The sequence below is a fragment of the Mustela putorius genome, unplaced genomic scaffold, assembly GCF_011764305.1.
Source record: "Mustela putorius furo isolate JIRA1106 unplaced genomic scaffold, ASM1176430v1.1 tig00537227_pilon_pilon_pilon, whole genome shotgun sequence".
NCBI classification, from domain to species: domain Eukaryota; kingdom Metazoa; phylum Chordata; class Mammalia; order Carnivora; family Mustelidae; genus Mustela; species Mustela putorius.
This window is the reverse complement of record NW_025422368.1, coordinates 21,737,002-21,763,181: the sequence shown is the minus strand read 5'-3', so window position 1 is coordinate 21,763,181 and position 26,180 is coordinate 21,737,002. Positions and strand designations below refer to the sequence as shown.

At 36.7% G+C, this 26,180-nt stretch overlaps 2 protein-coding genes across 8 annotated transcripts in view; one reads left to right on the top strand and one right to left on the bottom strand.

Annotated features, from left to right (window-relative positions):
* The window catches only part of DNAI7 (dynein axonemal intermediate chain 7), a 65,006-nt gene extending 56,750 nt beyond the window's left edge, over positions 1-8,256 (top strand). For 6 of the 7 annotated variants that reach the window (XM_013047812.2, XM_013047811.2, XM_013047813.2 and 3 more), the window contains 4 exons: positions 2,260-2,474; positions 3,258-3,425; positions 5,013-5,126; positions 5,813-8,256. In XM_013047812.2, the coding sequence (XP_012903266.2) occupies positions 2,260-2,474; positions 3,258-3,425; positions 5,013-5,126; positions 5,813-6,088 (773 nt within the window). In that variant the 3' untranslated portion in view covers positions 6,089-8,256. The remainder of the gene's footprint in view (positions 1-2,259; positions 2,475-3,257; positions 3,426-5,012; positions 5,127-5,812) is intronic. The other variant, XM_045073365.1, reaches the window with a different exon arrangement.
* IRAG2 (inositol 1,4,5-triphosphate receptor associated 2) overlaps positions 5,247-26,180 on the bottom strand; it is a 135,361-nt gene continuing 114,427 nt past the window's right edge. Inside the window, exons 26-38 of the mRNA XM_013047815.2 lie at positions 25,390-25,460; positions 22,468-22,525; positions 20,600-20,663; positions 20,489-20,516; positions 20,079-20,219; positions 18,355-18,489; positions 12,641-12,788; positions 11,718-11,761; positions 10,155-10,217; positions 9,995-10,041; positions 9,615-9,716; positions 7,558-7,665; positions 5,247-6,792 (exon numbers count right to left, since the gene is read on the bottom strand). Coding sequence (XP_012903269.2) covers positions 6,549-6,792; positions 7,558-7,665; positions 9,615-9,716; positions 9,995-10,041; positions 10,155-10,217; positions 11,718-11,761; positions 12,641-12,788; positions 18,355-18,489; positions 20,079-20,219; positions 20,489-20,516; positions 20,600-20,663; positions 22,468-22,525; positions 25,390-25,460 — 1,253 coding nt within the window. The 3' untranslated portion in view covers positions 5,247-6,548. The remainder of the gene's footprint in view (positions 6,793-7,557; positions 7,666-9,614; positions 9,717-9,994; positions 10,042-10,154; positions 10,218-11,717; positions 11,762-12,640; positions 12,789-18,354; positions 18,490-20,078; positions 20,220-20,488; positions 20,517-20,599; positions 20,664-22,467; positions 22,526-25,389; positions 25,461-26,180) is intronic.

Sequence of the window (26,180 nt, the reverse complement as noted above, 5' to 3'; positions counted from 1 at the left end):
CTGGTAAATTAATGTATGCAGGTTTGAGGCTTCTAGACGAAAGAAGTGTAGCTTTACTTTTAATGTGAAGCATTTTATATTCATATTTGTGGAAGAATTTACTGAGTTTGTGACAGGTTCAGAACAGATCACAAAGGCACAGAGCTATTAATCCATTTATGTAGTCAAAGGAGCAGAGAATTTAGGAATTTCTGTACCAGAAAAGGTAAGTGTTATGCAGTTTTAACTTTTTTTATGATGGCTACAGTAATCCACATTTTTGGTTGTGTATACCTAGGCACAAGATATTTATATTCTAGGGGCGCCTGGGTGGCTCAGTGGGTTAAGCCTCTGCCTTCAGCTCGGGTTCTCTGCTCAGCAGGGAGCCTGCTCCTCCCCCCCTTCTCTCTGCCTGTCTCTGCCTACTTGTGATCTCTGTCAATCAAATAAATAAATAAAATCTTTTTTTAAAAAGATATTTATATTCTAGATAAAAATTATGAATTAATAACAGTATAGCTCCATCAATACATTAAATTACAAACTCTGTCAAAATGAACAATTAGGTAATTTCTTCCCTTCATGTTGCTTAAGAAGTTTCATTTTTCCTTTAATGGTAATGTTTTTAAGTATTTACTCTGTTAAAAATTAGTCACACTAAGTTAGAATTGACAAGATAAGTTATCCCACATGATTCGGGGAAATATAATGTGTAAAATTTGTCTCTGACTACAGCAGTAGTATACAACTCCAGTAATTCTTCCCATGGGGAAACTTTTTTCCAGGAAATACTAAAAATTAGAGAATTTATTTATAGGTGATACTTAATTTTTACCTTTAAAAAACTAATTTTATTACTGTAAAAATGAATTATGAATCCCTTACTTTGTCAACATAATTGTATCTATTATATTGAATTTCAGAGTTAAAAAGAGTGAGTGGATCCCTCATGTGAGGAGAAAGCCATGTGGAGATGGAGAAGTCATTTGAGGGAAGGGAATAACTCGTGTACTCCATAATTATGCTACACAATAAGAAATACAGGATAAATGGGACAGATTTCCTTCCTCTAGGAGTTTTCAAAGTTGTAGGGGAGGAAGACAAGGAAAAGCCACCTAATATGACACAGAAGGGTGCTGTAATAGGTAGAAGTGTTATGAAGCAGCCCAGGGGGTCCACCTGGAGCATTAAGAAAGGCTTGTCTTGGTATAGAATGTTGAACCGGGCCTTAAGAGACTAAGAACATTGGCATGCAAGTGTTCGTGCGGACGTACATTCTCCTTTTTCTTGCGTATATACCTAGGAAGGAACTGCTGGGTTGAATGGTAAATTTATGTTTAACTTTTTAAGAAGCTGTCCAGTTGTTTTTCAAAGTAACTGTACTTTTTACATGCCTGCCAGTATTACAGGAGGTTTCCCACCTTTCACATCCTTGCTAACATTTGTGATCTTTTTTATTCTAGCCTTTCTAGTGAGTATGAAGTGGTATTTCAGGGGTTTATATTGTACTTCCCTAATAACATCATGTGGAACATCTTTTTGTACATGTTTATTATCCTTTACTGGATTTTCTTCAGTGAAATGTTCATCCAGATCTTCTTCCCATTCTCAGATTGGGTTGTGTTTTATTATTAAGTTGTAAGAGACACAAAAGACCACCTACATATGATTGTATTTATATGAAAAGTCCAGAAAAGACATCTTTAGAGACAGGAAGTATATTAATGGCTGCCTGTGGCTAGAGGCGAGAATGGGAGTAATTAACTATAAAATGGACATGAGGGAACCTATGGAGAAAATAATAATGTTCTAAATTGGATTGTGGTAATGGTTGCACAACTGGGGGAATTTACGAAAATATATACTTAACACAGGTGAATTTTAAAGTTTTTTGGTGGTTTTTGTTTGTTTTGTTTTGTTTTAAACAAGATGAGAGATTCTCTAAAGGATTGATTAGGAAGAAAGGACTGCGTGTGCAGAGGCTCAGTGGATGATGCTGTTGGGGGAGGGGGAAAGCATAGCTAAAACCAGGTGTCAGAAGTGCAAGGGGTGAAGCCAGAAACACGAGTCTTCATTCTGAAGGCCTTAGATACCATGCTGAGGAGTTCGGATTTGATCCTGTAGCCAGGAAGAACCAGCAAAAGTGGCTTTTTGTAGAGATTCTCTACTGAATGTAAAAGATCAATTTATACACCTTTGCAGTTATTTGGGTCATTCCATTCATCTCATTTTTTGTATAGAAAAAATGAAACTGTTACTTTCTTTCCTTATATTATGCAGGTAAACATTGGCAAACTGATGGCATCAGCAATGTCTCTTACAAACCAGAAGACAGACTTGTAACATTCAGCCTAGAAACGTTTGGCCCTGTTACCTTGATTCAGGATGCTCATATTAACATGCCATTCCAGTCATGGGAACTAACACCACTTGATGTGGATCAAGTACTTTTGACTGTGACTACAGTATTTACTACAATTCAAATACAAATTAAGGTAAGTCACAGAGAGTAAGTCATATGAAAGAGGTAAACCGCTTGATGACAGTTAAAGTATGTCAAAGTAATCAGTCACTGGTGATTGACATATTGAAATGTTACAAGTGTATTTAAAATACACTTTGAGCCATAATTTCTAAATGAAATAGTGATTGGATAGGTAATAACATACAACAAGCAAAGTACAAACTTGCAGCCTTTAGTAGAAATAGGCCACTTAGTGAAGCTACAAGCCTGTTGCAGTTTTTGATCCGCTCTAAAGAGGCTTCCTCTTTCCAGAAGAGGAGGGTGGTTCTGTCCCACAGTGGATAGCACGTTAGACTTCTAAAACCAGAAGAGGACTGTGATTTCTGTATACCTTCAAATTGCCACTCTGCAAACTTTAAAACTGGGTAACTTTGATTACCTTAAATCTTATATTTGTAAAAAAAAAAACTATCCTTAAAAGTTGCAACATGACTAGCTATCAAATGGCTACTGTAATTCAATGTGACTAGTGTTCTTAGATCATAACTCCTACAATGGGAGGAGAACTGAGAGATCTTTCAGTCTCTTGACTGTTCAGATAAAGCCCCCAAAAAGTTGACCGATGGACTGGTTGAGATAACAGAGACTTTATGACTGACTTCTCTGAGCTGGCCTAAAGCATAGCTGTCCTGCGTACTTTTTTGTACAGAATGATATAGAGCTAAAACAAAACAAAACAAAAAACTAGTATGAAGAAGCTAAAGGCTGGAAATGGAATCATGATGTAATAATCTATCTTTCTTCTTGAAACTAGGAAAACCTCTGCCTGTTAGCGTCAATCACACTAAGTAACAAAAAGCATTTCTCTATTTTGGAAGGAAAATGGATGACTCCTATTTCTTTCATTTGTGCTTTGAAAGAAGCTGGATTGAATATCTTCCCTAGTGAACACTCTCATTTTTATGTTGTTATAAATTATAAGGTAAGAACAAGTCTTTCCAAATTTAATGTAAAGGACATTTAGAATGGTAGCCAGTATTCAATGTTATGTAACTCTTCAGGTATGGCTTAGGTTTTCTGTATTCACTCACACAGAACTGATTGGAAGGAATAAATGGCAAGACCAGAAATCCAGAGTTCTCTCAAGTTTAATAATCTTTCCCAAGAAAGGAAGCCTCTAGTATGATCTTCATACTGACAAATGGACCATTATTCACACAGCTGGTCAGTTAGGGCAAAGGTAGAGCAACTTCAAATTTTCTTTCTTCTTCCAGGCTGGATATATGTAAGATTTCCTAAAAGATTAAGTGCCTCAGAAGTTTCCCAAACATAACAAATTTGGTGAAATTAAACACATAAAAGGGCCACTGATAGAGAAAACCCACTTCCTTCCATTTCTTGGGAGAGGCTCCCTGTCTGTATACTGCTTCATGTTACTCATAAGGCTTTAGTTAAATAAGATCCTTCCATGTTTGTTTGTTTGTTTGTTTTAAAGAGTCTATTTATTTATTTGACAGAGACACATCACAAGTAGATGGAGAGGCAGGCAGAGAGAGAGAGAGAGGGAAGCAGGCTCCCTGCTAAGCGGAGAGCCCGATGCGGGACTCGATCCCAGGACCCTGAGATCATGACCTGAACCAAAGGCAGCAGCTTAACCCACTGAGCCACCCAGGTGCCCAAGATCCTTCCATGTTAAACTATGTTCCATGAGGATGAGGACTGTTCTTTCATCACCTATGATTCTAGTATCTAGCATACTCCTTGAATCAGATGTTTAGTAAATATTTACGATATACAAATGAGGCCAAAGTAGGCTCCAATCATGAAAGGTGTTCTTGGCTATAGAACTCTTCTGCACAAAACAGGTTAAAATATGCCAGAAAATGACAATATGGGTATATCTGAAAATAACATCATTAACTGTGTACTTATGTGTAGGGGGAAAAAAGCACCTTAGTTTTAGTAACTCAACTGCCAATTACTCTACAAATGCTGCATGTAGTGTACTAGTCATCTCAGAATATTCAAGAATTTTTTTTCTGAACATTGTTTTAGATGCTTAAGATCCATTAGTGAATAAAACAAGGTTCCTGCCCTTGTGGAGCTTACATTCTAGCACAGGAAGGCAAAAATATACTAGATTATCTTATATTTTATATGAAAAAAAAAGGGGAAGATCAGGAATCATAGGGCAACATACAATATCAAATAGTATTGGAAGAGGGGGCCTTCACCAAGAAAGTAGGATCTGAACCAAACTTGAAGGTGGGGAATTTAGCCAAGTGGAGCTCAGAGAGCAAAAAGAGAAACAAAGAATGTCATAATGGGGTATATGTGGGGCATATGTGGGGCGGGGGGATATCTGATCAGAGAGGCGCTTTGTAGGTCATTGTTAGGACTCTGGCTTCTCTTCTGAAAGGCAGCTCCATTGACCTGTACTGTCAGAGTCATCATGTCATCTGACTTAGATTTTAAGTGGATTTTTCCGTGTTAAGAAGTGACTGTAGGAGGCCAAAGATGGAAGACTTGGTGAAATGCTTTATGATCAATTTTGTTTTTATATTGACAGGATCCTTTGATAGAAATGAAAGCTTATCGGCAGCTGGCCCTGCTAAGTTCCGCTTTTGCATTTGGTTGGAGCAAGTGGAATATAGTATGTAGTTCAAATAAAGTTATAGTTAAGGTATAGTATACAAACCCCATAAAATTACTTTGTCCTTCCAAAGAAGATACTCAAAAGCTAAATGAATGTAGGCCATGGTTTCTCCTCTTGAAAAGGTTAAAAAAATAATTAACATTCAAATAGTTTTAAAACTTCACTTTTGTTTATTTTGTCAAAAATATAAAACCAAGCTATATAAAGGCTATACCTTCACTGTCCATTATGGTATCAAACACTCTGGACTTCAGGGTAGTGTCCTGACAGCTCTTTACATCAAAATGAGAACAAATGGAAGCTTTTTTCCTCTCAGAAACAGGCCTCCAATTGAACTTTCTGGCACATTTACTGCTGCCTGATAAAAAAAGATAGCGCAAGTGAGCCACCATATTTACTTGTATACTGTGTGTTTCTCCCACTCGAATATATGCTCCTGGAGGATAGGATTTTATTGTTGCAATTGTTATTAATATGGTTTTTTCTTCTTTGTTGTTATATCTCTAGCACCTAGAACATTCCCTGGCACATACGAGCTACTCAAGAAATCTCTGTTGAATGAATACATACATACAAACATGGTTTAAGAGATCAGACACTAAAGAGTGTTTCTTTTACATTAGCAATTTTGGGGACTGAGTTCAAATTATACTCTGCCAAAATACCTATTAGAGGAACTATTAATGGATTTCTCTAATTTTCTTTTCCTGTAGCTGAAGGAACACCTTAGTGAAAAACCTATTCAGAAACCTAATTGGACCCTTTTAATGTTTAGTGGTGACAGAGCACAAAGGCTCAAGATCAATGAAAACAGTGAGACATTCTCTGAAGCCCTTAAAGAAGAAACTGAGTTTCATTCTACTTTATATCACATGGTTAAGGATTTTGCTTCCCAAAAAGCCATGGAAAAAGTTAGGAGCTCCAGCTGCCAGCTGATTGACTCTGTGTGCTATATGCTACTCTCGACCAGAGTGCTCAGCTATTCTTAATCCCCGCTGACAGATTTTATGCAGTATGAAAAGTCAAGCAACCCAGAGCAAAATCAGGCATTTCTTCAAAAGCAATGTAATGAGTGACTGTATTTCAAAAGGTTATTAAAATCTAATAAGCATTTTGTACTCAAATTTTATTTTTTAAAAAGTGGGGTTTTTTTCCTATGAATATTTGGCCCACTGAAAATGTTCACTTTTTACTCTATTTGAATAAATTTTAACAAGCAATATGGAATATCTCCTCCTCAAAAAGCTCACTAAAAATCATAGGCAGGCTTCTTCCCCATTGTATTTTAGTCAGAGAGGAACTCACAGAAAGAAGGGATGTTAAATATCTTGCAGTCCTTCTGAGACCCTGTGGTTCAACACTATAATTTCCCAGCTAAAAATTACTAATTTACAAAGTTCAGATACTAAAACTTTAAAAATCAAGACACATACATTAAGATGTGCTAAGTCACACTGGTGGTGGTCCATTGTGTTGGAGTCCGGTGAATGGCCACAAGATTTGCTCTAGAGACATCCAGGAGTCCCCATCTGGTATGGGAGCAGCATCCACAGACTTCTGGAAGAATCGTCCAGTGAGGAAGCTCATCAAAGCTGCAAACAGCACAATGAATGCAGCAGAAAGCCAGAGTGCCTTATTCGCCTTTCTGAAGGAAGTCTTGAGGTTTGTTGCCCAGGCAGCTACTGTGTCATAACTGTAAGGAAAATACAAATTCAGAATTTGGCAATGGCAACATTTTGTTTTGCTATTTGTACTGTTGGCTCCTTTTGCCAACAGTACCAGACAAGTCATCACTCTGCCCTACCTATCAAAAACACTGCCTGGCAATAAGCTACGTAATGTGCCTGCTGTCTTGGTTTGGCCCACAATTTGCCCCACTTCCACCCCAATAATTTTTAGAATTAGAGAAATGACTTAAAGTTAAGAAATGCTATGGTGATGATCTGAAAATTAGGTGACTCGGCCATTATTTAACTCCTAACAAGAACATGTGAGTATCTCATTATTTCAGTCAGGTAAGGCAACTAACATTTTTGTGGAGCATGGTATGTGTGTATATACACATGCCACTTATTTCTCACCATACCTGGGATTTTTGCTATATTCAGGTGTAAACTATTTTTAGTTTAAGAAATGAGACACAAAGAAAAGCTTATTATAACATCATCTATGTCTTAGCATTTTGCATGTTCTGCTGCTGTCAGCCCTATCTTTTAGGTGAAGAAATTGGTGCTTAAAAGTAGATGAACTTCCTTTAGGCCATCTGGCTCCAGAACCAAGTTCCTAAACCACCAGTTCAGGGATAACTCCTGTAGACCATGTGAAGTTTGTTTTTTTTCCTCTTAAATTTAACAATTTGATAGGTCTTTTAGTACCTTGACTAAGATTAATACTGTTAACCCTGCCTCATCTTTCCCCACTCCACAGAAATAGGATCATTAGCAAGCAGACAACTTACAGTGAAGAGCCATCCCATTTTGACGGATTATTTCTCTTTTCAGAAAGACTTGGCTTTCTTGTCCTTTCTGCTATTTCTTCTCCAGGTGGTTCTGAGTCATCTTTAGTTCTATAAATAAGTATTAAGTTTAAATGTTTGAAAGTATGGATAATATACCAGATTTATAAAAAATACTGCAAATTTTATTGTATTACTAAAGCGGCTCTCAAGTATTTGTTTTGCTTTAGAAAGATTTGATATATAATTCTAAAATCAAATCACTAAATTTTTATTTCTAGGAATTTAATTTTAAAAACTTGCTATATCTAGAAAAATGTGTTGTAGGAAGTTGGGATATTAGCCAAGGGGTGAGTAAAAAGGAGACATTTACAAAGAACATGTCGAAGTTCATCAATTAGCACCACTAATAATTAACCAGTATTATTAACCTGTGATTTCTTTCTCTGCTTATGTGTGTAACCATACTTTAAAAAACAAAGGTGTATATTTCTTCCTCTGTTTTTTATTAAACATATGGTAAAATTTCTCTCCTTTTATCACATAATACATTAACAGTGGATTTTATGCTAAACTGGAGTAACGTCATTGCTTCTTTAAAAATCTTAATTTTAAAAGTGTTTATTCAGTGAGCTGGGAAATAGAAATTGGATCAAATATATTTTAAATAAAATCATATTGTGTAAAGAGTTGTTCCTTTAACCTGAACAGAACTTGTTTCATTATCATGTTTACTGATGAATTCCTAGTTGGACTTGAATTTTGAAATTCCAAGCTCATAATTCTCTCACTATTACCAAAGGCAAATGTTTCTCAAAGTCATTTTTTTTTTTTCTCTTCTTGGACATCTACAGGGAATGTATGTGGCTGGTTTTAGTTTTTAAAGGAAACCTGGCCCAGGGTGCCTGCGTGACTTGGTTTTAAGGTCTACTCCTGATTTTGGTTCAGGACATGATCTTGGGGTTGTGGGATTGAGCCCCACATTGGACTCCAGCTCAGTGGGAGTCGGCTTTTCCCTCTCCCTCTGCTCCTCCGCCTGCTTGCCTGCTCTCTTAAAAATAAATACATAAAATCTTTAAAAACCCCAAATCCTGAATTCTTGTAAGATTCTCAAGACTTCATTTTTTTGTTTGCTAAGACTTCTCAGTAGAAATCATGCCATATTAACCAAGAGAAAAAATAGATTGTAATCTTTTGAAGAAAACCGATCTTTAACCCAGATCAGAAAAATCCATTATGTTAACTCTAAATCTGAAAAGTGGTTTCAACACATGTAGTAGGCTCCAAGGATTATTTCACTTCATTTATTTATTTTTTAAGATTTTATTTATTCATTTGCCAGAGCAAGAGTGAGCACAGACAGAGGGAGAGCTAGACTCCCTGCCGAGCTAGGAGCCCGATAGGGGGGGCTCAATCCCAGGACCCCAGAATCATGACCTGAGCTGAAGGCAGACGCCTAACTGACTGAACCACCCAGGGGTCCCTCCTAGGATTATTTTAAAAAGAAACAAAACCTGAGGATAGGCACTACATCTTACTCATCTTTATACCATGAACAGACACCTCTCCAAAAAAGAAATACAAATAGCTAACAGACACATGAAAAAATGTTCCACATCACTAGCCAGTGGGAAATACAAGTCAAAACCACAATGAGATACCACCTTATACCAGTTAGAATGGAAAAAACAAAACAGGAACCAACAAATGTTGGCAAGGATGTGGAGAAAGGAGAACTCTCCTACACTGTTGGTGGGAATGCAAGCTGGAACAGCCACTCTGGAAAATGGTGTGGAGGTTCCTTAAGATGTTAATAGAGCTACCGTACAACCCAGCAATTGCACTACTAGGTATTTACCCCAAAGATACACACATAGTGAAAAGAAGGGGCACATGCACCCCAATGTTCATAGCAGCAATGTCCACAATAGCCAAACTGTGGAAGGAGCTAAGATATCCTTCAACAGATGAATGGATAAAGAAGATGTGGTCCATATATACAATAGGAAATTACTCAGCCATCAGAATGGATGCACACACACACACCGAGTTTTACCTACTTGAGTTCACATTTTTCTTCTTCAGCATCTGCCCAGGAGTAGGTGCTAATAAATCGATGTAATGAGGGACGATGTTCACTCTGCTTTGACCCCAAAATACGCCTAAGTAAAGATGATTATAGCCACTTGTCAAATACATCTGTAGCTATTGTCAATTTATTTCCTACTACCTGAATTATTACAAAAATTATGTTCTATTTTTGGTTGGCACATTCACATATTTCATAGTAAAATTCCATGATTATACACCTATTTTATAATTATTGTGCATATATACTCTGTGCAAATCAAGTGTCACTTTATTACTTATTGCCAGCATTTACTTCAGTCAATTACAAAACAGTAGGTTTCCCAAAGAGCAACCAGAAAATGACACTTACCAGCTGCTTGATCGCCTACTGAATCGGTCATTTTCCATCCCAGCCACCTTTAAATTTCAGATGTTAGAGAAATAATGAAATACAAATTTAGTGAAGTTTATGTTTTTGTTATATGAAAATGAATATGCTTTTGATGAAGAACACTTAGGAACTTGCTTACCATTCCTGCATTTCCAATATTTCTGGGCAAAGAGGCAATGGTCACCCTTCGGAGCGAAGATGGCTACCCAAAAAGGGCAGAAGTACATTAGAAAACTATTAGTAGTTTATCCTTGGATACAACACTAATGGATATCCTTGTACATACACATCCCTGCATTTGACCACCGTTAAGTTAACCTGTAGGCATAGTTTGGTTAGGTCCAAATTGCCTTTCAGAAATATTGCGCCAATTAATATTCTACCTTCTTCAACATTGGATGAGCATAATTTTTGCCAAATAAGGTTTCTTATTTAGTTTTCTGGTGACATTGAACACTTTGTTATGCAAATAATCATGTATATATCTGCTCTGGGAACTCTATGATCTTTGCCCATATTAATTTTATTAATGATAATTCTGGCAGGAGTTTTTCATTGTTAATGCAGCCGAATCTTTCTTTTGCTGTCATTTCTTTTATGCTGTGGTATTCCCAACTCAGAGGAGATCAATGTGTACCTATTTTCTAGCTTTTTTTTTTTTTCATGGTTTCATTTTTTGCATTTAAGACATTTAAAGATGGGTGTGATATTTTGATAATGGATATGTTTATCAGCCTCAGATGTGCATGGGAAAATGTTACATACTACTATGATTCTTAAAGTTTAAGTACAACTTCAAGAAATAAAAAATATATTAAATGTAGGAAATAAGCTGAAGAAGCTTAAGGTGAATTTTTTCTTAAGCCACCATTCCTAATTTTGTAGGTTAGCTGAGTATCAAGAATATCAAACTACAATCCAAGAAACTTGGGTTCTCACCATGGTTCTGCCACTACATGATCATAACTAATCACTTACCTTCTGGGAAAGTGATTTTCCTCATCTGTGAGAGAGAGGTTTGGATGGAATGATTTTTAAAGTCTCTCGCTCAAAAATTCTGTGAAATCCTGATTTTCGAACTGGCAAAACCTGCTGGTTGACTTTCAATATCCCACTCCCCCCCTTATTATTTGGTGAAGAACTCCCTGATTTTCAGTTAGATATAAAACCCAGAATTCAAATGGATTTTCTTAGTCTCATTTTCAATCAAAAATGACAAGGAAATGTTATTTGGGACTTCTAGGAATTGTCATTAGAAGGAGAGGGAACACTTGTTTTTATGTCTTCCTTCTTCTTACAATGTGACTCGATGTAATGACCAGGACTTGTCGCTCCCCGTACTGATGGAGCCACCTCCGACCATGAAGTGGAAGCAGAGGGCTGAGGGTGGTGAAGTGGCGGGAGGAGACTAGGTCCTCGGGATTCTGTGAAACCACACTACCGTTTTTGGACTGCCTATTTCCAACTCTAGTTTTACATGAGAGAGAAACTATCTGGCTTTCCTCTTGCTTCCAGACAAATGTAACTGATGTACAAATATAGTAAAAAGTATAAAAGCACACATACATAAACTTAAACACACACATGCAGATCTACATAAATATACATATGATTTACATTTGAAACCGTGTTGTTTCAAGTAATATTTTAAAACCATTTCATCCGAAACATTTGATAGACTGTTAAGTCAGCTGGTAATTACCTTGGAGTTTAGAGAAGATGAACGTTTTTTAATTTGGCAGTCATCTGAAAGGAAAAACACATTTGCACATTTGAGGAATTACATAAGCAATTTATTGCAATGGTCTTTATTCTTTACAAAGAAAAGCAATAGAAATATTTAAGACCCTAGAAACTACCGAATGGTAAAAATATCTGGTTATTATTTGGTGATTCGTAACAGTTGCCATCTTAACTGATTGAATACTGTCCTCTGTCACTGTCCACGTCTGCAATGCTTAGCCAGCACATAGGAGATGCTAAATGAATACATACTGAATAAATGAATCCAAAACTACAGAAGGTTATCAAATATGATTACTTTTCCTAGAAAAGGGAGTCATTAAAATAGTTCTCCTCAGAAAAGTTCACATTATTTAAAACTATTATAAGATTTATATAAACCCTATATTTTAAGGCATTTTCCATGGTCTCAGATGTCTCCTTATTTTCCAATCCATCTGCCAGCTTACTATGCCGGAGTCATTCCTTCTTCAAGAAATAGAAAATCATTGTTGATTAGAGTGGCTCGTTTAACTCACTGTGCTTTGCTTTGTGTGTGGAGAAAGAGCCAATTCTAACATACCCTAAGTAGGAGAACATTAGAGGCAACTCAGTGGGTTGGATGAAATATATTCTCATCTCAACAGTCTAATTTAATGAATTTTTGGAGTCATTACCAAAGGGTCCTCTCTGTGTCCCAACCTGTTTCTAACTTAACATTTTACTTTACATTTACTTTACTTTCTACCTTAACATATACTTTATATAAACAGAAGGAATGAATTATTATTCTAACATAGCCTCAAGTGTTTTATACTAAAGACATAGTAAGAATTAACAAGAAAGAGAATGAAAGAGGAGAATCTCAGAAAAACATAACTGGGTCTATTAAGCTTTTATTACCTTCATCTTCGAGAGGGTTAAAAGACCTTTCATTTTGCAAAAGAACCTGTTTCAGTTCTTCTAACTCAGCATGCTCTTTGGCATACATTCTCTTCAGGTTTTCTACATGCTGAATCATCACCTCCACTGCTTTACTAACCCGGCTTTCCTAGTAGGGGAAAAAAAAAATCTACACTGAAAATATTATTCTTGATTTCTAGTTTAAAAATGATTAGACACATCTATCTTCACTCCATCCCCAAATCTCACTAAAATGACAATGAAGGTTTTCAGTTGTTTGTTTTGTTTTGTTTTTTTAAAGACGACACAGGACAATAAGAACAGAAGAAGGTATAATGAAATTTTGAAGGCCAGTTAGAAGGACTAGTGGAGAATGACCAAGATCTGAAAAAGGTGAACCCTAAAAAAAAGTAGGAAAAGTCTATGAGCAACCTGGGCTGCACCACAGAAAACCATTCAGGCTCAGGAATTAGTGGTGCTTCTGGGATTCAGCGTGAAGACAGCTAGGGGAACAGAAGAAATGGTGGAAAACCTGCAGAAAAAGTGAGATCTGCAGATCTCCTCCCTTATTCCGGCCAACTGAGCAACTTTCCTTCCCCACTTTGCTGAAAGACTAAACACTGAATATCTAGAGAGAGAGAGAAAGAGCCTGCGGATTAGGCAGTAACAGCTGATGGTGAACAGATCATACAGAAAACAGATTTAGGCAAAAGTCTGTATACATATTGAATACTGAGACTCCTAGCCTGTTTTCTCCTTCCAACTTGCAAACACTGGTAGCCAGGCTTAGGCTCAGAGAGCAGGCAGTTGGAAGATTTTCCTCTGAGGACTCTATAATGTAGCAAGATAAAAGCCTTAAAACTCTTGACACCAAGGATATCCCAGTGAAACATCTCAAGTTGTGTGAAGCTCAGAGCCAGTAAGAACCCTCCTCACCAACGTGCAGTCCCCATTCCATTATCTTGTGGATCATGACTAGTCAGAGGAAAGCTGCTTCTGTGAAGGAGGAAAACAAACACAGGGAAAAAAAAGCTAGGTGGCAGAGATCAACTCCAGAAAAGCTTCAAGGGAACCACCAGTATCTTCAGAGAGTTAAGAGTACATGTTACATCCATGAAATAAGAACAAGATAAAAAAAGCTACATGCTAAGAATAAAAATCTGGGGAATTAAAAATATATTAAAAATACATAATAAAATAGTTTTAAGGTAAGGTTGGGGAAATCTCCCTGAAACTAGGAGGAGGAAAAAAAAAAACCACTGAAGGCTAGAAAAGAGATGAAAAAGAACCTGCTCAGGAGATCCAACAGACAACAGGAACTCAAGAAAGCAAAGAAAATTACACAATATGTATGTGGAAAAGGAAATAATTCAAAACAATCTCTAGAACTCAAGAACGTATTTTGCCAGCTTATATCCATTCAGGGTCTAAAACAATAAATCAAATTTTAGTAAACATAATTAATATTGGTTTCAGGAGTAGAATTTAGTGATTCATCACCTAGCATACAACACCTAGTGTTCACACAAGTGCCCTCTTTAATACCCATCACCCATTTACTCCACCCCCTCCACGAACCTCCCCTCCAGGAACCCTCAGTTTGTTCTCTATAATTAAGAGTCTCCTTTATGGTTTGCCCCCCCCCCTTTTTTTTCCTTCTATCCTCTATGTTAATCTGCTTTGTTTGTTAAAATCCACATATCAGTGAAATCATATGGTATTTGCTTTTCACTGACTGACTTAGCATAATACACTCTAGTTCCATCTACTTTGTTGCAAATGACAAGATTTCACTCTTTTTTATGGCTGAGTAATATTCCATTACACACAGACACACACACACACACACACACACACACACACACACACATCATCTTTACCCATTCATTAGTCAATGGACATTTAGGCTCTTTCCATATTTGGCTATTGCTGATAATGCTGCTGTAAATGCCAGGTGCACATACCCCTCCAAATCTGTATTTTTGTATCCTTTGGGTAAATAATAGTGCAATTGCTGGGTGATAGGGCAGCTATATTTTTAAATTCTTGAGGAACCTACATACTGTTTTCCAGAGTGGCTGCCCCAGCCTGCATTCCCACCAACAGTATAAAAAGATTTCCCCTTCTCTGTATCCTCCCCAACATGTTGTTTCCTGTGTTAATTTTAGCCATTTGGACAGGGGTGAGGTGGTCTCTCATTGTAATTTTGATTTTTATTTTCCTGATGATGTGTGATGCTGAGCATCTTTTATCTGTTGGCCAACTGGATGTCTTCTTTGGAAAAAAATGTGTCTTCAGCCCATTTCTTACCTGGATTATTTGTTTTTTGGGTATTGAGTTTGATAGAAGTTCATTATAAATTTTGGATACTAACCCTTTATCAGATATGTCATTTGTTAATATCTTTTCCTATTCCAAAGGTTACCTTTTACATTTATTGTTTCTTCACTGATTCAATTTCATTACATCCTTCTATTCAGATTTTCCACATCTTCCTAAGTTTTAGAAGACTGTATATTTCTAGAAATTTATCCATTTGCCTATGTTGTCCAATTTGTTGGAATATAATATTTTATAGCAGTCTCTTATAGTCCTTTATATTTTTGTGATGTCAGTTGTTATTTCTTCTCTTCCCTGTGTTTGAGCCTCTCTCCTTTTATCTTAATAAGTCTAGCTAAAGGCTTACCAATTCTCCTTATCTTTTCAAAGAAACATCTCTTTGTTTCATTCATCTATATCATTTATTTCTGCACTGATCTTTATTGTATCCTTCCTTCTACTAATGTTGGGCTTTGCTCTTATTCTAGTTCCTTTAGGTATAAGATTAGATTGTTTGAGACTTTTCTTGGTTCTTGAGGTAGGTCTGTATAAACTCTAAAATTCCTTCTTAGACCTGCTTTCTCTACATCCCAAAGATTTTAGACAACTGTTTTCATTTTCTTCGGTCTTTATAATGTCCTCTTTGATTTCTTTGCCTATTGGTTCATCAGTAACATGTTGTTTAGCCTCCCAAGTGTTTGTATCTTTTTAAATTTTTTTCTTGTAATTGACTTCTGGTTTCACATTGCTGTGCTTAGAAAAGATGCTTGATGCGATTTCAATCTTATAAATTTATTGAGTTTGGTGGTTTTGGTTTTGGTTTTGTTTTGTTTTTGTTTTTTGTTTTTTGTTTTTTGCCTAATGTGATCTAATTTGATCTAGCCTTCCACATGCACTTGGGGAAAGAATATGCATTCTGCTAATTTGGAATGGAATATTATGTAAGTCCATCTGATCTAATGTCTCGTTCAAAACCACTATTTCCTTGTTGATTTTCTGACTGGGTGATCCATCTGTTGATATGAGTGGGGTATTAAAGTCCCCTATTATTATTGTACTACTGTCAATTTCTCCCCTTATGTTGTTAATATTTGCTTTATGTATTTAGGTGCTTCTTTGTTGGGTGCATAGATATTTACAATTTTATATCCTCTTGTTGGATTGATCCCAATGTCATTATGTAATGTTCTTGTCTCTTGTTACAGTTGCTGTTTAAAAGTCTATTTTGTATGAAAACAAAGCCTATTTTGTCTATATAGTATTGCTACCCCAACTTTTTTCATTTCCATTTGCATGAAATATTTTTTTTCCATCCCTTCACTTTCAGTCTATATGTGCCTTTAGCTCTGAATTGAGTCTTCTGTAGGCAGCATATAGATGGGTATTTTTTTTTTTTAGTCTTTCAGTCATCCTATGTCTTTTGATTAAAGCATTTAGACTATTCGTATTTAAAATAATTATTGTTACATGTGTACTTATTGCCACTTTGTTAATTGTTTTCTGGTTGATTTATAGTTCTTCTGTCCTCCTTCTTCTCTTGCTCTCTTCCCTTGTGATTGATGACTTTCTTTAGTGTTAGGATTCCTTTCTCTTTATTTTTTGTGTATCTATTATAGGTTTTTGGTAACCATAGACCAAAGTCATATATAACATTGTAAGTACATAGGAGTCTATGTTAAGTTGATGGTCATTTTAGTTTGAACACATTCTAAACAAACTACATTTTTACTCCCATGTTTCATGAACAGAAACGAGACCAGTCTGGCTGGAATGCAATAATACAGGAAGGCTATCATAGGACATAAATTTCATAGGGTAGGAGGGCATGGGAATGGTGTAGATCTTTTTAAGCCATCATATGGATTCAGGGTTTATTCTGAAAAAAGGTGAGGAAGCCACCAGAGGACTTTAATCAAAAAAAGAAACATGATCTAGCTTACATTTTAGAAGGATTATTCTGGCTGCTTTATGGAGAGCAGACTATGTTGCAGGGAGTACTGGGTTTGAATGGAAATGGAGACCATTTAGGAAGATATTGTATTAATCCGCAAAAAATATAATGGTAGCTTAGATCAAGGTGGTAGCAGTGGAGAAGGAAAGAAGTGGTTGAATTCTGATGGTAAATAGGATTTATTCTGTTGGTAGAGTAATTACAATTTCCTGCAGGATTAGAGGTAAAGTGTGAGAGAAAATTGTTGAAAATTACTCCCAAGGATTTTCAATCTGATCAACTTTGACAGATATAAGGTTATGTGTAGAATGGGTTTTGGAGACACCATAAGCAGTTCACTTTTGTATGTGTTGTTTGATTAGTTTATCCAACATCCAAGTGGAAATGCTGCATTCCATAGTAGTATATTCTAGTGTATAATTCATGGCAAAGGTTTAGGACAAGCACGTGAATTTGGTAATCATCAACTTACTGCACAGAATGGTGTGGGGACTGAAGAAAGATGGACATCACTTGTACAAGGGTGAAACCCTGGGCCTGAGGATATTATGAAGCCAGGGAGAATGGTGGGACCCATACAGGAGCCCGGAAGGGAGTGACCCATGATGTTGAGAGAAAAAATAAGAGAATGTGGGACCTGGAAGCCAAATGAGGTGAGTGTTTCCAGGAGGAGAAAGAGCTCAGACATGCTGAATGTAGTATATCAGCTAAGGAAAATGAGTAGGTTAAGACCATTTACAGTTTGCAGAGCAGCTGGGAGGAGAGAAATTGGAGACAGTGAGTACAATTCTGTTGAGGAAATTTGCTATAAATGGGAGCAGAGAAAGAGGAGAAAAGGTCAAAGACTATTTTGCTTGTGTTTATGTTATCTTTCCCATCTTAAAAACGGCATATTTGTGTGTTCATGGGAATGATTCAATATAGTGGGGAAAAGTGAAGATGGAGGAAAGTAGGGAAAATCTGAGTCTAAGATTCTGAGTAAATTAGGAGGAATGGGTTCTGGTATACAGGTGAGATGGTTAGCCTTGGACAGGATTAGAGACAACTCATATTTTGTACTGGGAAGGGAGGAAAAGATGTTATTAGGTTTGGAACCTGTGGCCATTCCTTCTGAATGACCTAGTGCTTTCAGTGAGGCAGGAAGTAGTCATTATCTGACAGAAAAGATAGGAAAGGACATGATGATGGTTTGAAGAGAAAGGAGAAAGTATGAAATTGATATTTGGAAGAGGTTATTTGGATGATTGTCACTGGCTAATGCAATTAAGAGGGCGTTTTTTGCATTTTATTTGCGTATTCTGCTTTCTCTATATTAAACACGTACATCTTATGTGACACAAGTAGTTTTTTTTTTTAACTTTTTCTTAGAAATGTAATCCATTATTTCAGGGAAAACAAATCTTTCTAGTAATTTCATTGAGCTAAAGAAATGAAGGCAGATTACCTGATTAATGGCTCCCAGCATCTCCGCCCTACTGGCCACTCGTGCAGTGCACTGACTAAGAAGTGTTATACTCTTCTCCAGCTTCTTAACTATTTCCTGGGCATGGTTGTCATCTTCACAAAGTGGTGTTAAAGACTGCACAGAAAGCAAAGTATTAAAATATATCTAACCCAAGTATTCAGCAAGTGATTCCAACAATGACTATGTTGTAAATAGAGATGACAGTCACATCTCAATTATCTTGGTATAAAGTGAAAAGAAGTAGCAATGACCAAAAATGAATGATACTGAAATATTAACATCTTTGTTGACTATCAAGCAGACCTATGCAAATGTTCCCAAAACCTTTTATATCTAATCTCAATCTCTTCCTTCCTTACTTCCCAAATTTGCCACTTCTTCATACATATGTATATCATAATTAACAGAATGGGACATACTTAATTGGTGATGGTAAAGAAATTATGCTTATGAGTGAGTTGAATGTATTATACGAAGAGCATGGTTTGAACTTTTAAGTAGTGAAAACATACTAGATGTAGGTATGGCTCTGACTATGCTATGTGCTCGTCCACTGATGACAAAGCATTACTCATCTGGCTAGATGCGGGGTATGCTTTCACTGCCTTATGAATATTTCTTTCAAACCTGTGCCCTTGATCCAAGATGATGGCCTTCCTGGTGGAGAACCATCCCTCCCACTAGGGTGGAGACAGAATTAAGACAGCAGTTTCGGAAGCAAACAAGCCAGTGCTTATTAGCTGTGTGACCATGAGCAAATTTCTAAGACTTGCCCAAATCTAAAACACCATAAATTTTGTAGCATTTTAAAAAAGGAAAAGTAGAGGGCGCCTGGGTAGTACAGTCAGTTAAGCATCCAACTCTTGGTTTCAGCTGAAGGTGTGATCCCAGGGCCATGAGATTGCTCAAAGCAGACAAACGCTGTATGGTTTTTACTTCTATGAAGTGTCTGAAGTCGTCAGATTCATAGAAACAGAAAGCAAAATGGTGACCAGGCGATAAGAGGAGGAGAAAAGGGGGGTGTTTAATGGGTACAGAGTTTCAGTATGTAAGACAGAAAAGTTCTGGAGATCTGTTTTACAGCAATGTGAACATACCTAACACTACCCGAATGGTTCACTTAAGATGGTTAATATGGTAAATTTGATGTTACATGTTTTTTACAACAATAAAAAAAGAATATGGTTTCTCAAGTTTTATTTTTTTCCAAAAATAACCCTCTTAATTTTCCAACCCACCTCTATAATTTATGGTGATTTCACAAAATGGAAAAATAGTGATTGTTATCTGTGTACCTAGAGAGGGCTTGCCAATCATCTGACAAGACTAAAATCAATCACCATTGTCTTTTTTCAGTTAATTAAATGGAAATAGACTTTTGATTCTTGTCTTTGAAGCTTAAAATTGACATAATCTCCTATTGCTCAGTTTCCTGCATGATGACTGTTCTGCCTCAAAACTATTTGAATGTCCAGAGAAGGCAGGTGACTCACAATGACTTTAAAAGGCATTGGTTTTACTAGTGAGTCATTTATTTTAGCTTGATCCTGAATTCTTACTTCCTATTAATTTACATTTGAGTCAGGCAGGACTTGGCACCTGTTGTTGGTTTTAGTCACACAAGTAAACTTGTATCTAATTTTGAAAACGTTATTAACAATAGGATCATCACATGTGGAGTTCCCAAATGTTAGGATTCTCACCTCTAAAAGCTTTAAACAGTTAGTGATTTCTTTCTTCAAATTTTCTTCTGCCAAGTCTCGGGATCTTTCTTCAAGCTTTACTCTTTTCTCCAGGGTGAACCAGTCACACTTAAATCCCAAAGATAATCTGAGAAATTCGGCCTGTCATCAAAATAATGTGCGGGTGATGGGGAGAAAACTGGTTGTAGGGAAGTATTTCAGTTTAATACCAGATTATGCAGAGTCTTTCTTTTTCCTCCCAACAGCATAACGCTGGTGTGCCTTGGCTTTCCCCGCGCTTAGTTGCTGCCAAGCCACCCAGACACCAAATACAGCTTGGGTAAAAGTATAGAGTGATGATAGACAAGGGGGTCAGAAACACACTTTTTTTTCTTTTTTTTTTTTTTTTAACTTAAAGGGATAAAACTTACCTCCACCTCCTTCTCATTAGCAGAAGTGCTGTAGGAAAAGACAAAAAAATTTATTCCAACATAATTCAACAGAAAAGCAAAAACTGTGAACATGCCATGTGAAGAACTTACTTGTCACTTTGTCTAAAGTTAACGGATTTCACAGTGGTTACAGGAAGAGAGGAAACAGCAGTGTCTATTAAAAGATAATAAAATAGTATTGGGTTACAAAGGTTCCTGGCTGAAGGCACATTCAATCAAATGTCCTCTCTCCATGACACAAAGGCATTTCCTTGAAGAATGTCTGAAATAATAACCAGTTAATAACATAACTTGCTTCAGTGCGCCTGGGTAGCTCAGTCACTTAAGTATCTGCCCCCGGCTTAGGTCACAATCCCAGGGGCCTGGGCTGGAGCCCTATTGAGAAGGGAGCCTGTTTCTCCTCCCTCTGCTGCTCCCCCTACTTGTGCTGTCTCTCTGGCTCTTTCTCAAATACATAAATAAACTCTTTTAAACAAAATAATGCATTTGCTTCAATATAAGATAACGTTATGCTATGCTACTGGGATCATAAGGACATTAAAATCATTGGCTCACACGTCAGCATGTGAAGAGTCTGAAACCTGAAAATATCTGGGTCCAGGAAGAGCCCAGTTGCTCTCTCTGCATTTGAATGTCTATCTGACTTATCTCAGGGCTAAATGCATACCTTCTTCTGTCTTCAGACCAAGGCTTGAACAGCCGCAGCAGGAGGAAGAGTCATTGTAGTAGTAAGGGTAATAGTCGTAGTACAGTATAATAACTAACAATGACAGCAACAGTAAGCAGGGTATCACCCATTTGCCACAAGTTGACTACACGCCAGTCCCCAAAGAGGACTCTGTATACATATTAATAATACTCTTCATGACAACTTCACAAAGAGGACAATATATTAGTTACTGAGAGTATTAAAGTTTAAAAAAAAAACTGATATAAGTCCCAGCTTTGACTCTCATAGCTTTGTGACCTGGAACAAGTCACAGCTTCATCAAACCACCTACAAAACAAGGATGATATTTTTTTATAGGAGCTTTTAGAGAATTTTGCCAAGCATCTTTTCTAACTGCTTTATACCTAATTTGTTCAATCCTCAGAGCAAACCTGTGTTGGGTACTGTTATCATTTATAGTCCACAAGCTAGGAAACTAAATTGCAATTTACCTTACATAGGTATTTGGGGGAACGAATTAAATTATGTACATAATTTAGGGGGCACCCAGGTGGCTCAGTTGGTTAAATGTCTGCCTTTGGCTCTGGTCATGATCTCAGGGTCCTGGGATCGAGCCCTGCATCAGTGGGGATTGGGGCGAGGTCCCTGCTCAACAAGGAGTCTCTTTCTCCCTCTCCCTCTGCCTGCTGCTCCCCATGCTTGTGTTCTCTCTCTGTGTCAAATAAATAAAATCTTTAAAAAATAGGAATTTAGAACTTAGCATATGATATATTCTCAAAAAAAGGTTAATTTTTTAAACTCATCCTTTCCATTTCACAGATGAGGAAGTAGACTCTCAGGTTAAATAACCTTCTGAAGTCATACCTAGTCAGAGAGTCACCCAATATAGTCTGAGTGACTTCAAAGTCCCAACTCTATCCACTACTCCATCCTAATGGAGGTGGAATGGGGAAGAAAGCATACTAGCACTTATTCTTTAAATATTATTTACTTTAAGATCAGATAATTAAAAAGATCTCCAAAGTAGAGCTTAGAATTTGCTACCAACGTTGGCAAGGTTCTTTGTTCACAATAACACAGGAGTTATTACAAGTCCTTGAGACTTAATGCAACATAAATGTGGCTTTTCAAAAATGATATAAATTGAATCAAGAATCAATTTTATTGACTGATTTTACCTAGAGATGCATAATTATAGGTACGATATCTTTACTCAGAAAGATTTCACTCATAAAAATATAAGCAGAAACAAAAGTTCTCATGGGGGTTGGGAGAGAACATTCCTTACCTCTTGCAGCACATTCTTTTCTATGCTCATCTATTGTTACTGGTTCCTCTTTTGCTTCCTAAAATCATAAAGAGATTTTATTGCTGTAGGTAGCGTGGAAATCCTTCATAACCAATCATGTTCCAACTTCCTGTCCTCTCCTAACCCTACTCTATCAACAACACTATGGTATTCAAAGAACTGAACTAGAGGTTAAAGAAGAAAGCAGGACTGGCTCTAAGGGGGTTTCCAATCTAGTTGAGGTACAAAAGGGAAACATATGAACAGCTATAAATGTGATACAAGCTACTGTAGGGCAAACTAGGACTGATTGCCACATAAATGAGATATGAATAAATAAGGGCTCTACAGAGGGAGGGAGAGACACCACGGCTTGAGAAGCATGGAAAGTCTCTACAGACAAGGAACATGCTGGAACTTGGTGGAGTGGGAGGACTGGCTGGATAAAGAGGTAGGGGTGATCTAGGACCATCACCCCTCACTTTCTAGATGGGCTCTTGGGGGACCTGTGGCAAAAACTGCAGGTATGTTATGTTAGGCTTTTACTCCATATAAGGTTGCTTATATGGAATATAAGGTTTTAAGGTTGCTGACCAACTATCCTACAAATTTATCTATACAACAAGAATTATCATAATAAGAGGGTTATACTATACTGCCTAAGATAAATGAGAAAATAATAGGTATAAAATCATTTTTATGGTGATAATTATTCCACATTCTTAGAAATTTTTCCCGAAAAACAAGTCTAAGACAAATTTCCTTGGTAGAGCCATTGATACTATGTCATGTAATTTTTAGAGCATTGTAGGTACGATTTTTGAAAAATGTAACCTGCAGTAGTACAGGTAAAACACTGCATCATTCTTATCAACATTTCAATATTCTTAAGTTTACTGAATCCTCCCTCAACACCCGGACCTCTTCCAGATATGACATCTTCTTCCAATCCTATCCTTTAAGGCCACGATTCTTCTCGAAAGAATTGTCCACGGTTGCTGTTTCCAGTTTTTAGGCTTTCTTCTGTCTCTGTACCCAAGACTCCAAGAAAAACCTCCCTCTCCAGTTACCCGTGAACTCTCTATTGCCAAACTCAGTGGAAAATTTTCAGACGTTATCTTATTTGACTTCACTGTAGCATCTAAAGCGATCTAGAATCCCCTCTGCCTTGAAGGTTTTTCTTTCCTTGGTTGTAACCTCCTGATGTCCTCCCATTGCTATAGTGGCTCCTTCTGAGTTTCCTCTGCCATCGCCTTCTTTTGTGAGATAATGGAATCAACAAGAGTCCATTATTTCCAGTGTGCTCTTCCTGCCTGCCAGCGTTCTTGGGAAATCTCATTCACGTACTTGTTTTTTTGCTGATAGCTCACAAATGTGTGTCTGCTCCTAAAAGTCCTAGGAATGAGTTTATGAATATAGTTATGTAGCTATCTATATGACCTTCCAGAGTACTGATGTCTCATATCAACCTGAAACTTAAACTGATCTTATTTTACCTCCAAATTCTACTCTTCTTACTTCCTCCCTGTTCTCATGATATTCTATTCATTCTGTAGGATAAGCCATAAAAGCCCAAGTTTTCACATTTTTCCCATGCATCCCCAACCCCCATCATAGTTATCAGTTACCATGTACTATAAATTCTGTCCCCTCAGTCTCTCCCAAATTATTCTTTTCTCTATCCACAGTAAATTCACACTATCTTCATGCCTTGCCTGAATTGTTGTGATAGTAATCTAACCAGTACCCCATCTCCATTACTAACCCATTATTTTTAAGTTTCTTTATTTCTATCTTGTTTTGAGATGAGAAAAAATTCTTTTTCTCAAAAGACTACCATGAACAGTTAGAGGAGCTTAGATATTCTTCTGTGTTTTACAAGGGGCAACCGCTTTCGGCATGCTTACTGGCCAACACAACACTCTATATGCTTGATACTACAAGGAACAATTCCAAATCATATACCCAATCATTCCACTCCATTCAGACTAGAATGGTATAAAATTTTTATCTACCCTATTGCCCCAAATGTATCTATGCCACAACCATCTCTCATAACTTGAGTTAGCTTTCATGAGTCTCTGTTTCTTAAAACCAAATGTGCTTCACTAAAGCAATATAATTTATACACTGAGGAGAAAACAACAATACACACACACACACACAAACCCCAATGATACTGCTACTACTACTAGTACTAATCCCTTTTAACAGAGAAGCACTGATACATAAACAAGACCCTGAAGAAACATGGAATTGGATCCATAGTCTACTAGTTACTTCTCAATAATTATAAATTCATACAAGTGACAATGTACCTTATCTTTAAGGAAAGGAACTTAACTTTTTCAAATGTTTAAAGCAGTTTTCCAAGTGCCTGGATAGCATCAATACTATTCACAAAGTACCTCCTCCATGAGACTTGTCTGGGCTCTTACCCCAAACATTTTTCCTTTAAATCACTAACCATACTAAGAAATTATTACTGAGTAACTGTATGTTTCTTCCTTTAATTAAAACATGTTCTCTTAACTAGAACATAACTTTAAAGTAAATATCACTGCTCTATTTAACCTTATTTATTAACACCTTTGTTTACTTAAAAGTCCTCTACTGATAGATACTGACCTTGTTTCCAGGAGACCTTTGATGAATAAATGAGTGAATGAGTGAACAAAAAAATAATGTGAAGTCAGGAGGTCCTAGCTCTGACTTTACTGTGTGACCTTGAACATGTCACAAGGATTCTTTGGCACCAACTTTCTTGTCTATAAAACATTAGAATAATTAAATTCTATTAACTTCATAATATTTTAGAAGGATAAGATAGTGCTTTTAAGAGTATTCTGCAAAGTTAGAAGGACAGTTCTACCGCTGTAATATATCATTACCTTTACTGTTAATATACATATATTTCCTTACCAGATTTAACATGGTTTTGTCCTCACTCACAGAGCCTTGCTGTGCGATATTCTCAGGAGATGCACTTTTGCCTATGAGAAAAAGGGAACACACTAAACAGTTACCTGAGCAGTGACAAATAAAAGAGAAGGAAATAGTGAGGGTGACAATATGAACAGACTAGAAAATGTCAAAGACCTTAACATGTGACACAAATTATGTATCAAAAATTTTTAAATGTGCCCATGGACTAAAAATCAGGACTAGAACAGCTAAAGTTCCCAAGGGAGCCAGCCATTTAAGATTTCTTAATAGAAATGAGTATCTGTATAAATAGCCTTCAAGTAATAGTTTTTAAAATCTTTCTTAAGGCTGCTGCTGCTTTTTAAAATCAAACACATTACTAGTATATTTACAGAAGTTGGATGAAGGAAGGATGAACAATCAGCTTGCAAAACAGGTTTTTTTAAATCACAGATGTAAGGCTGATAACCAAGTATGATATCCTTCCAAAGCATGGTATCTTTCTTAAAAAAAGTCAAACTAAGAAACATAGGTACTTCTGGTTTATGCCATTCTTCTTTGTAATTTCCTTTTATTTTCGTGTACTTTATTTGTACTGCAATGTACTTGATAATGATTTTCCTCTTTACATGATCCATTGTCTTGAATTTAGTTCATTACAGGCACAAAGTTAAGCAGCTATAAATAGGTTTTGTTTCTTTTTAAGAAAAAGTAATAGTTCAAGTATGTATTATATTTTTAAAATTTATAGGGAATTAAGAACAAAATGGTAACCACTTTCTTCAGAG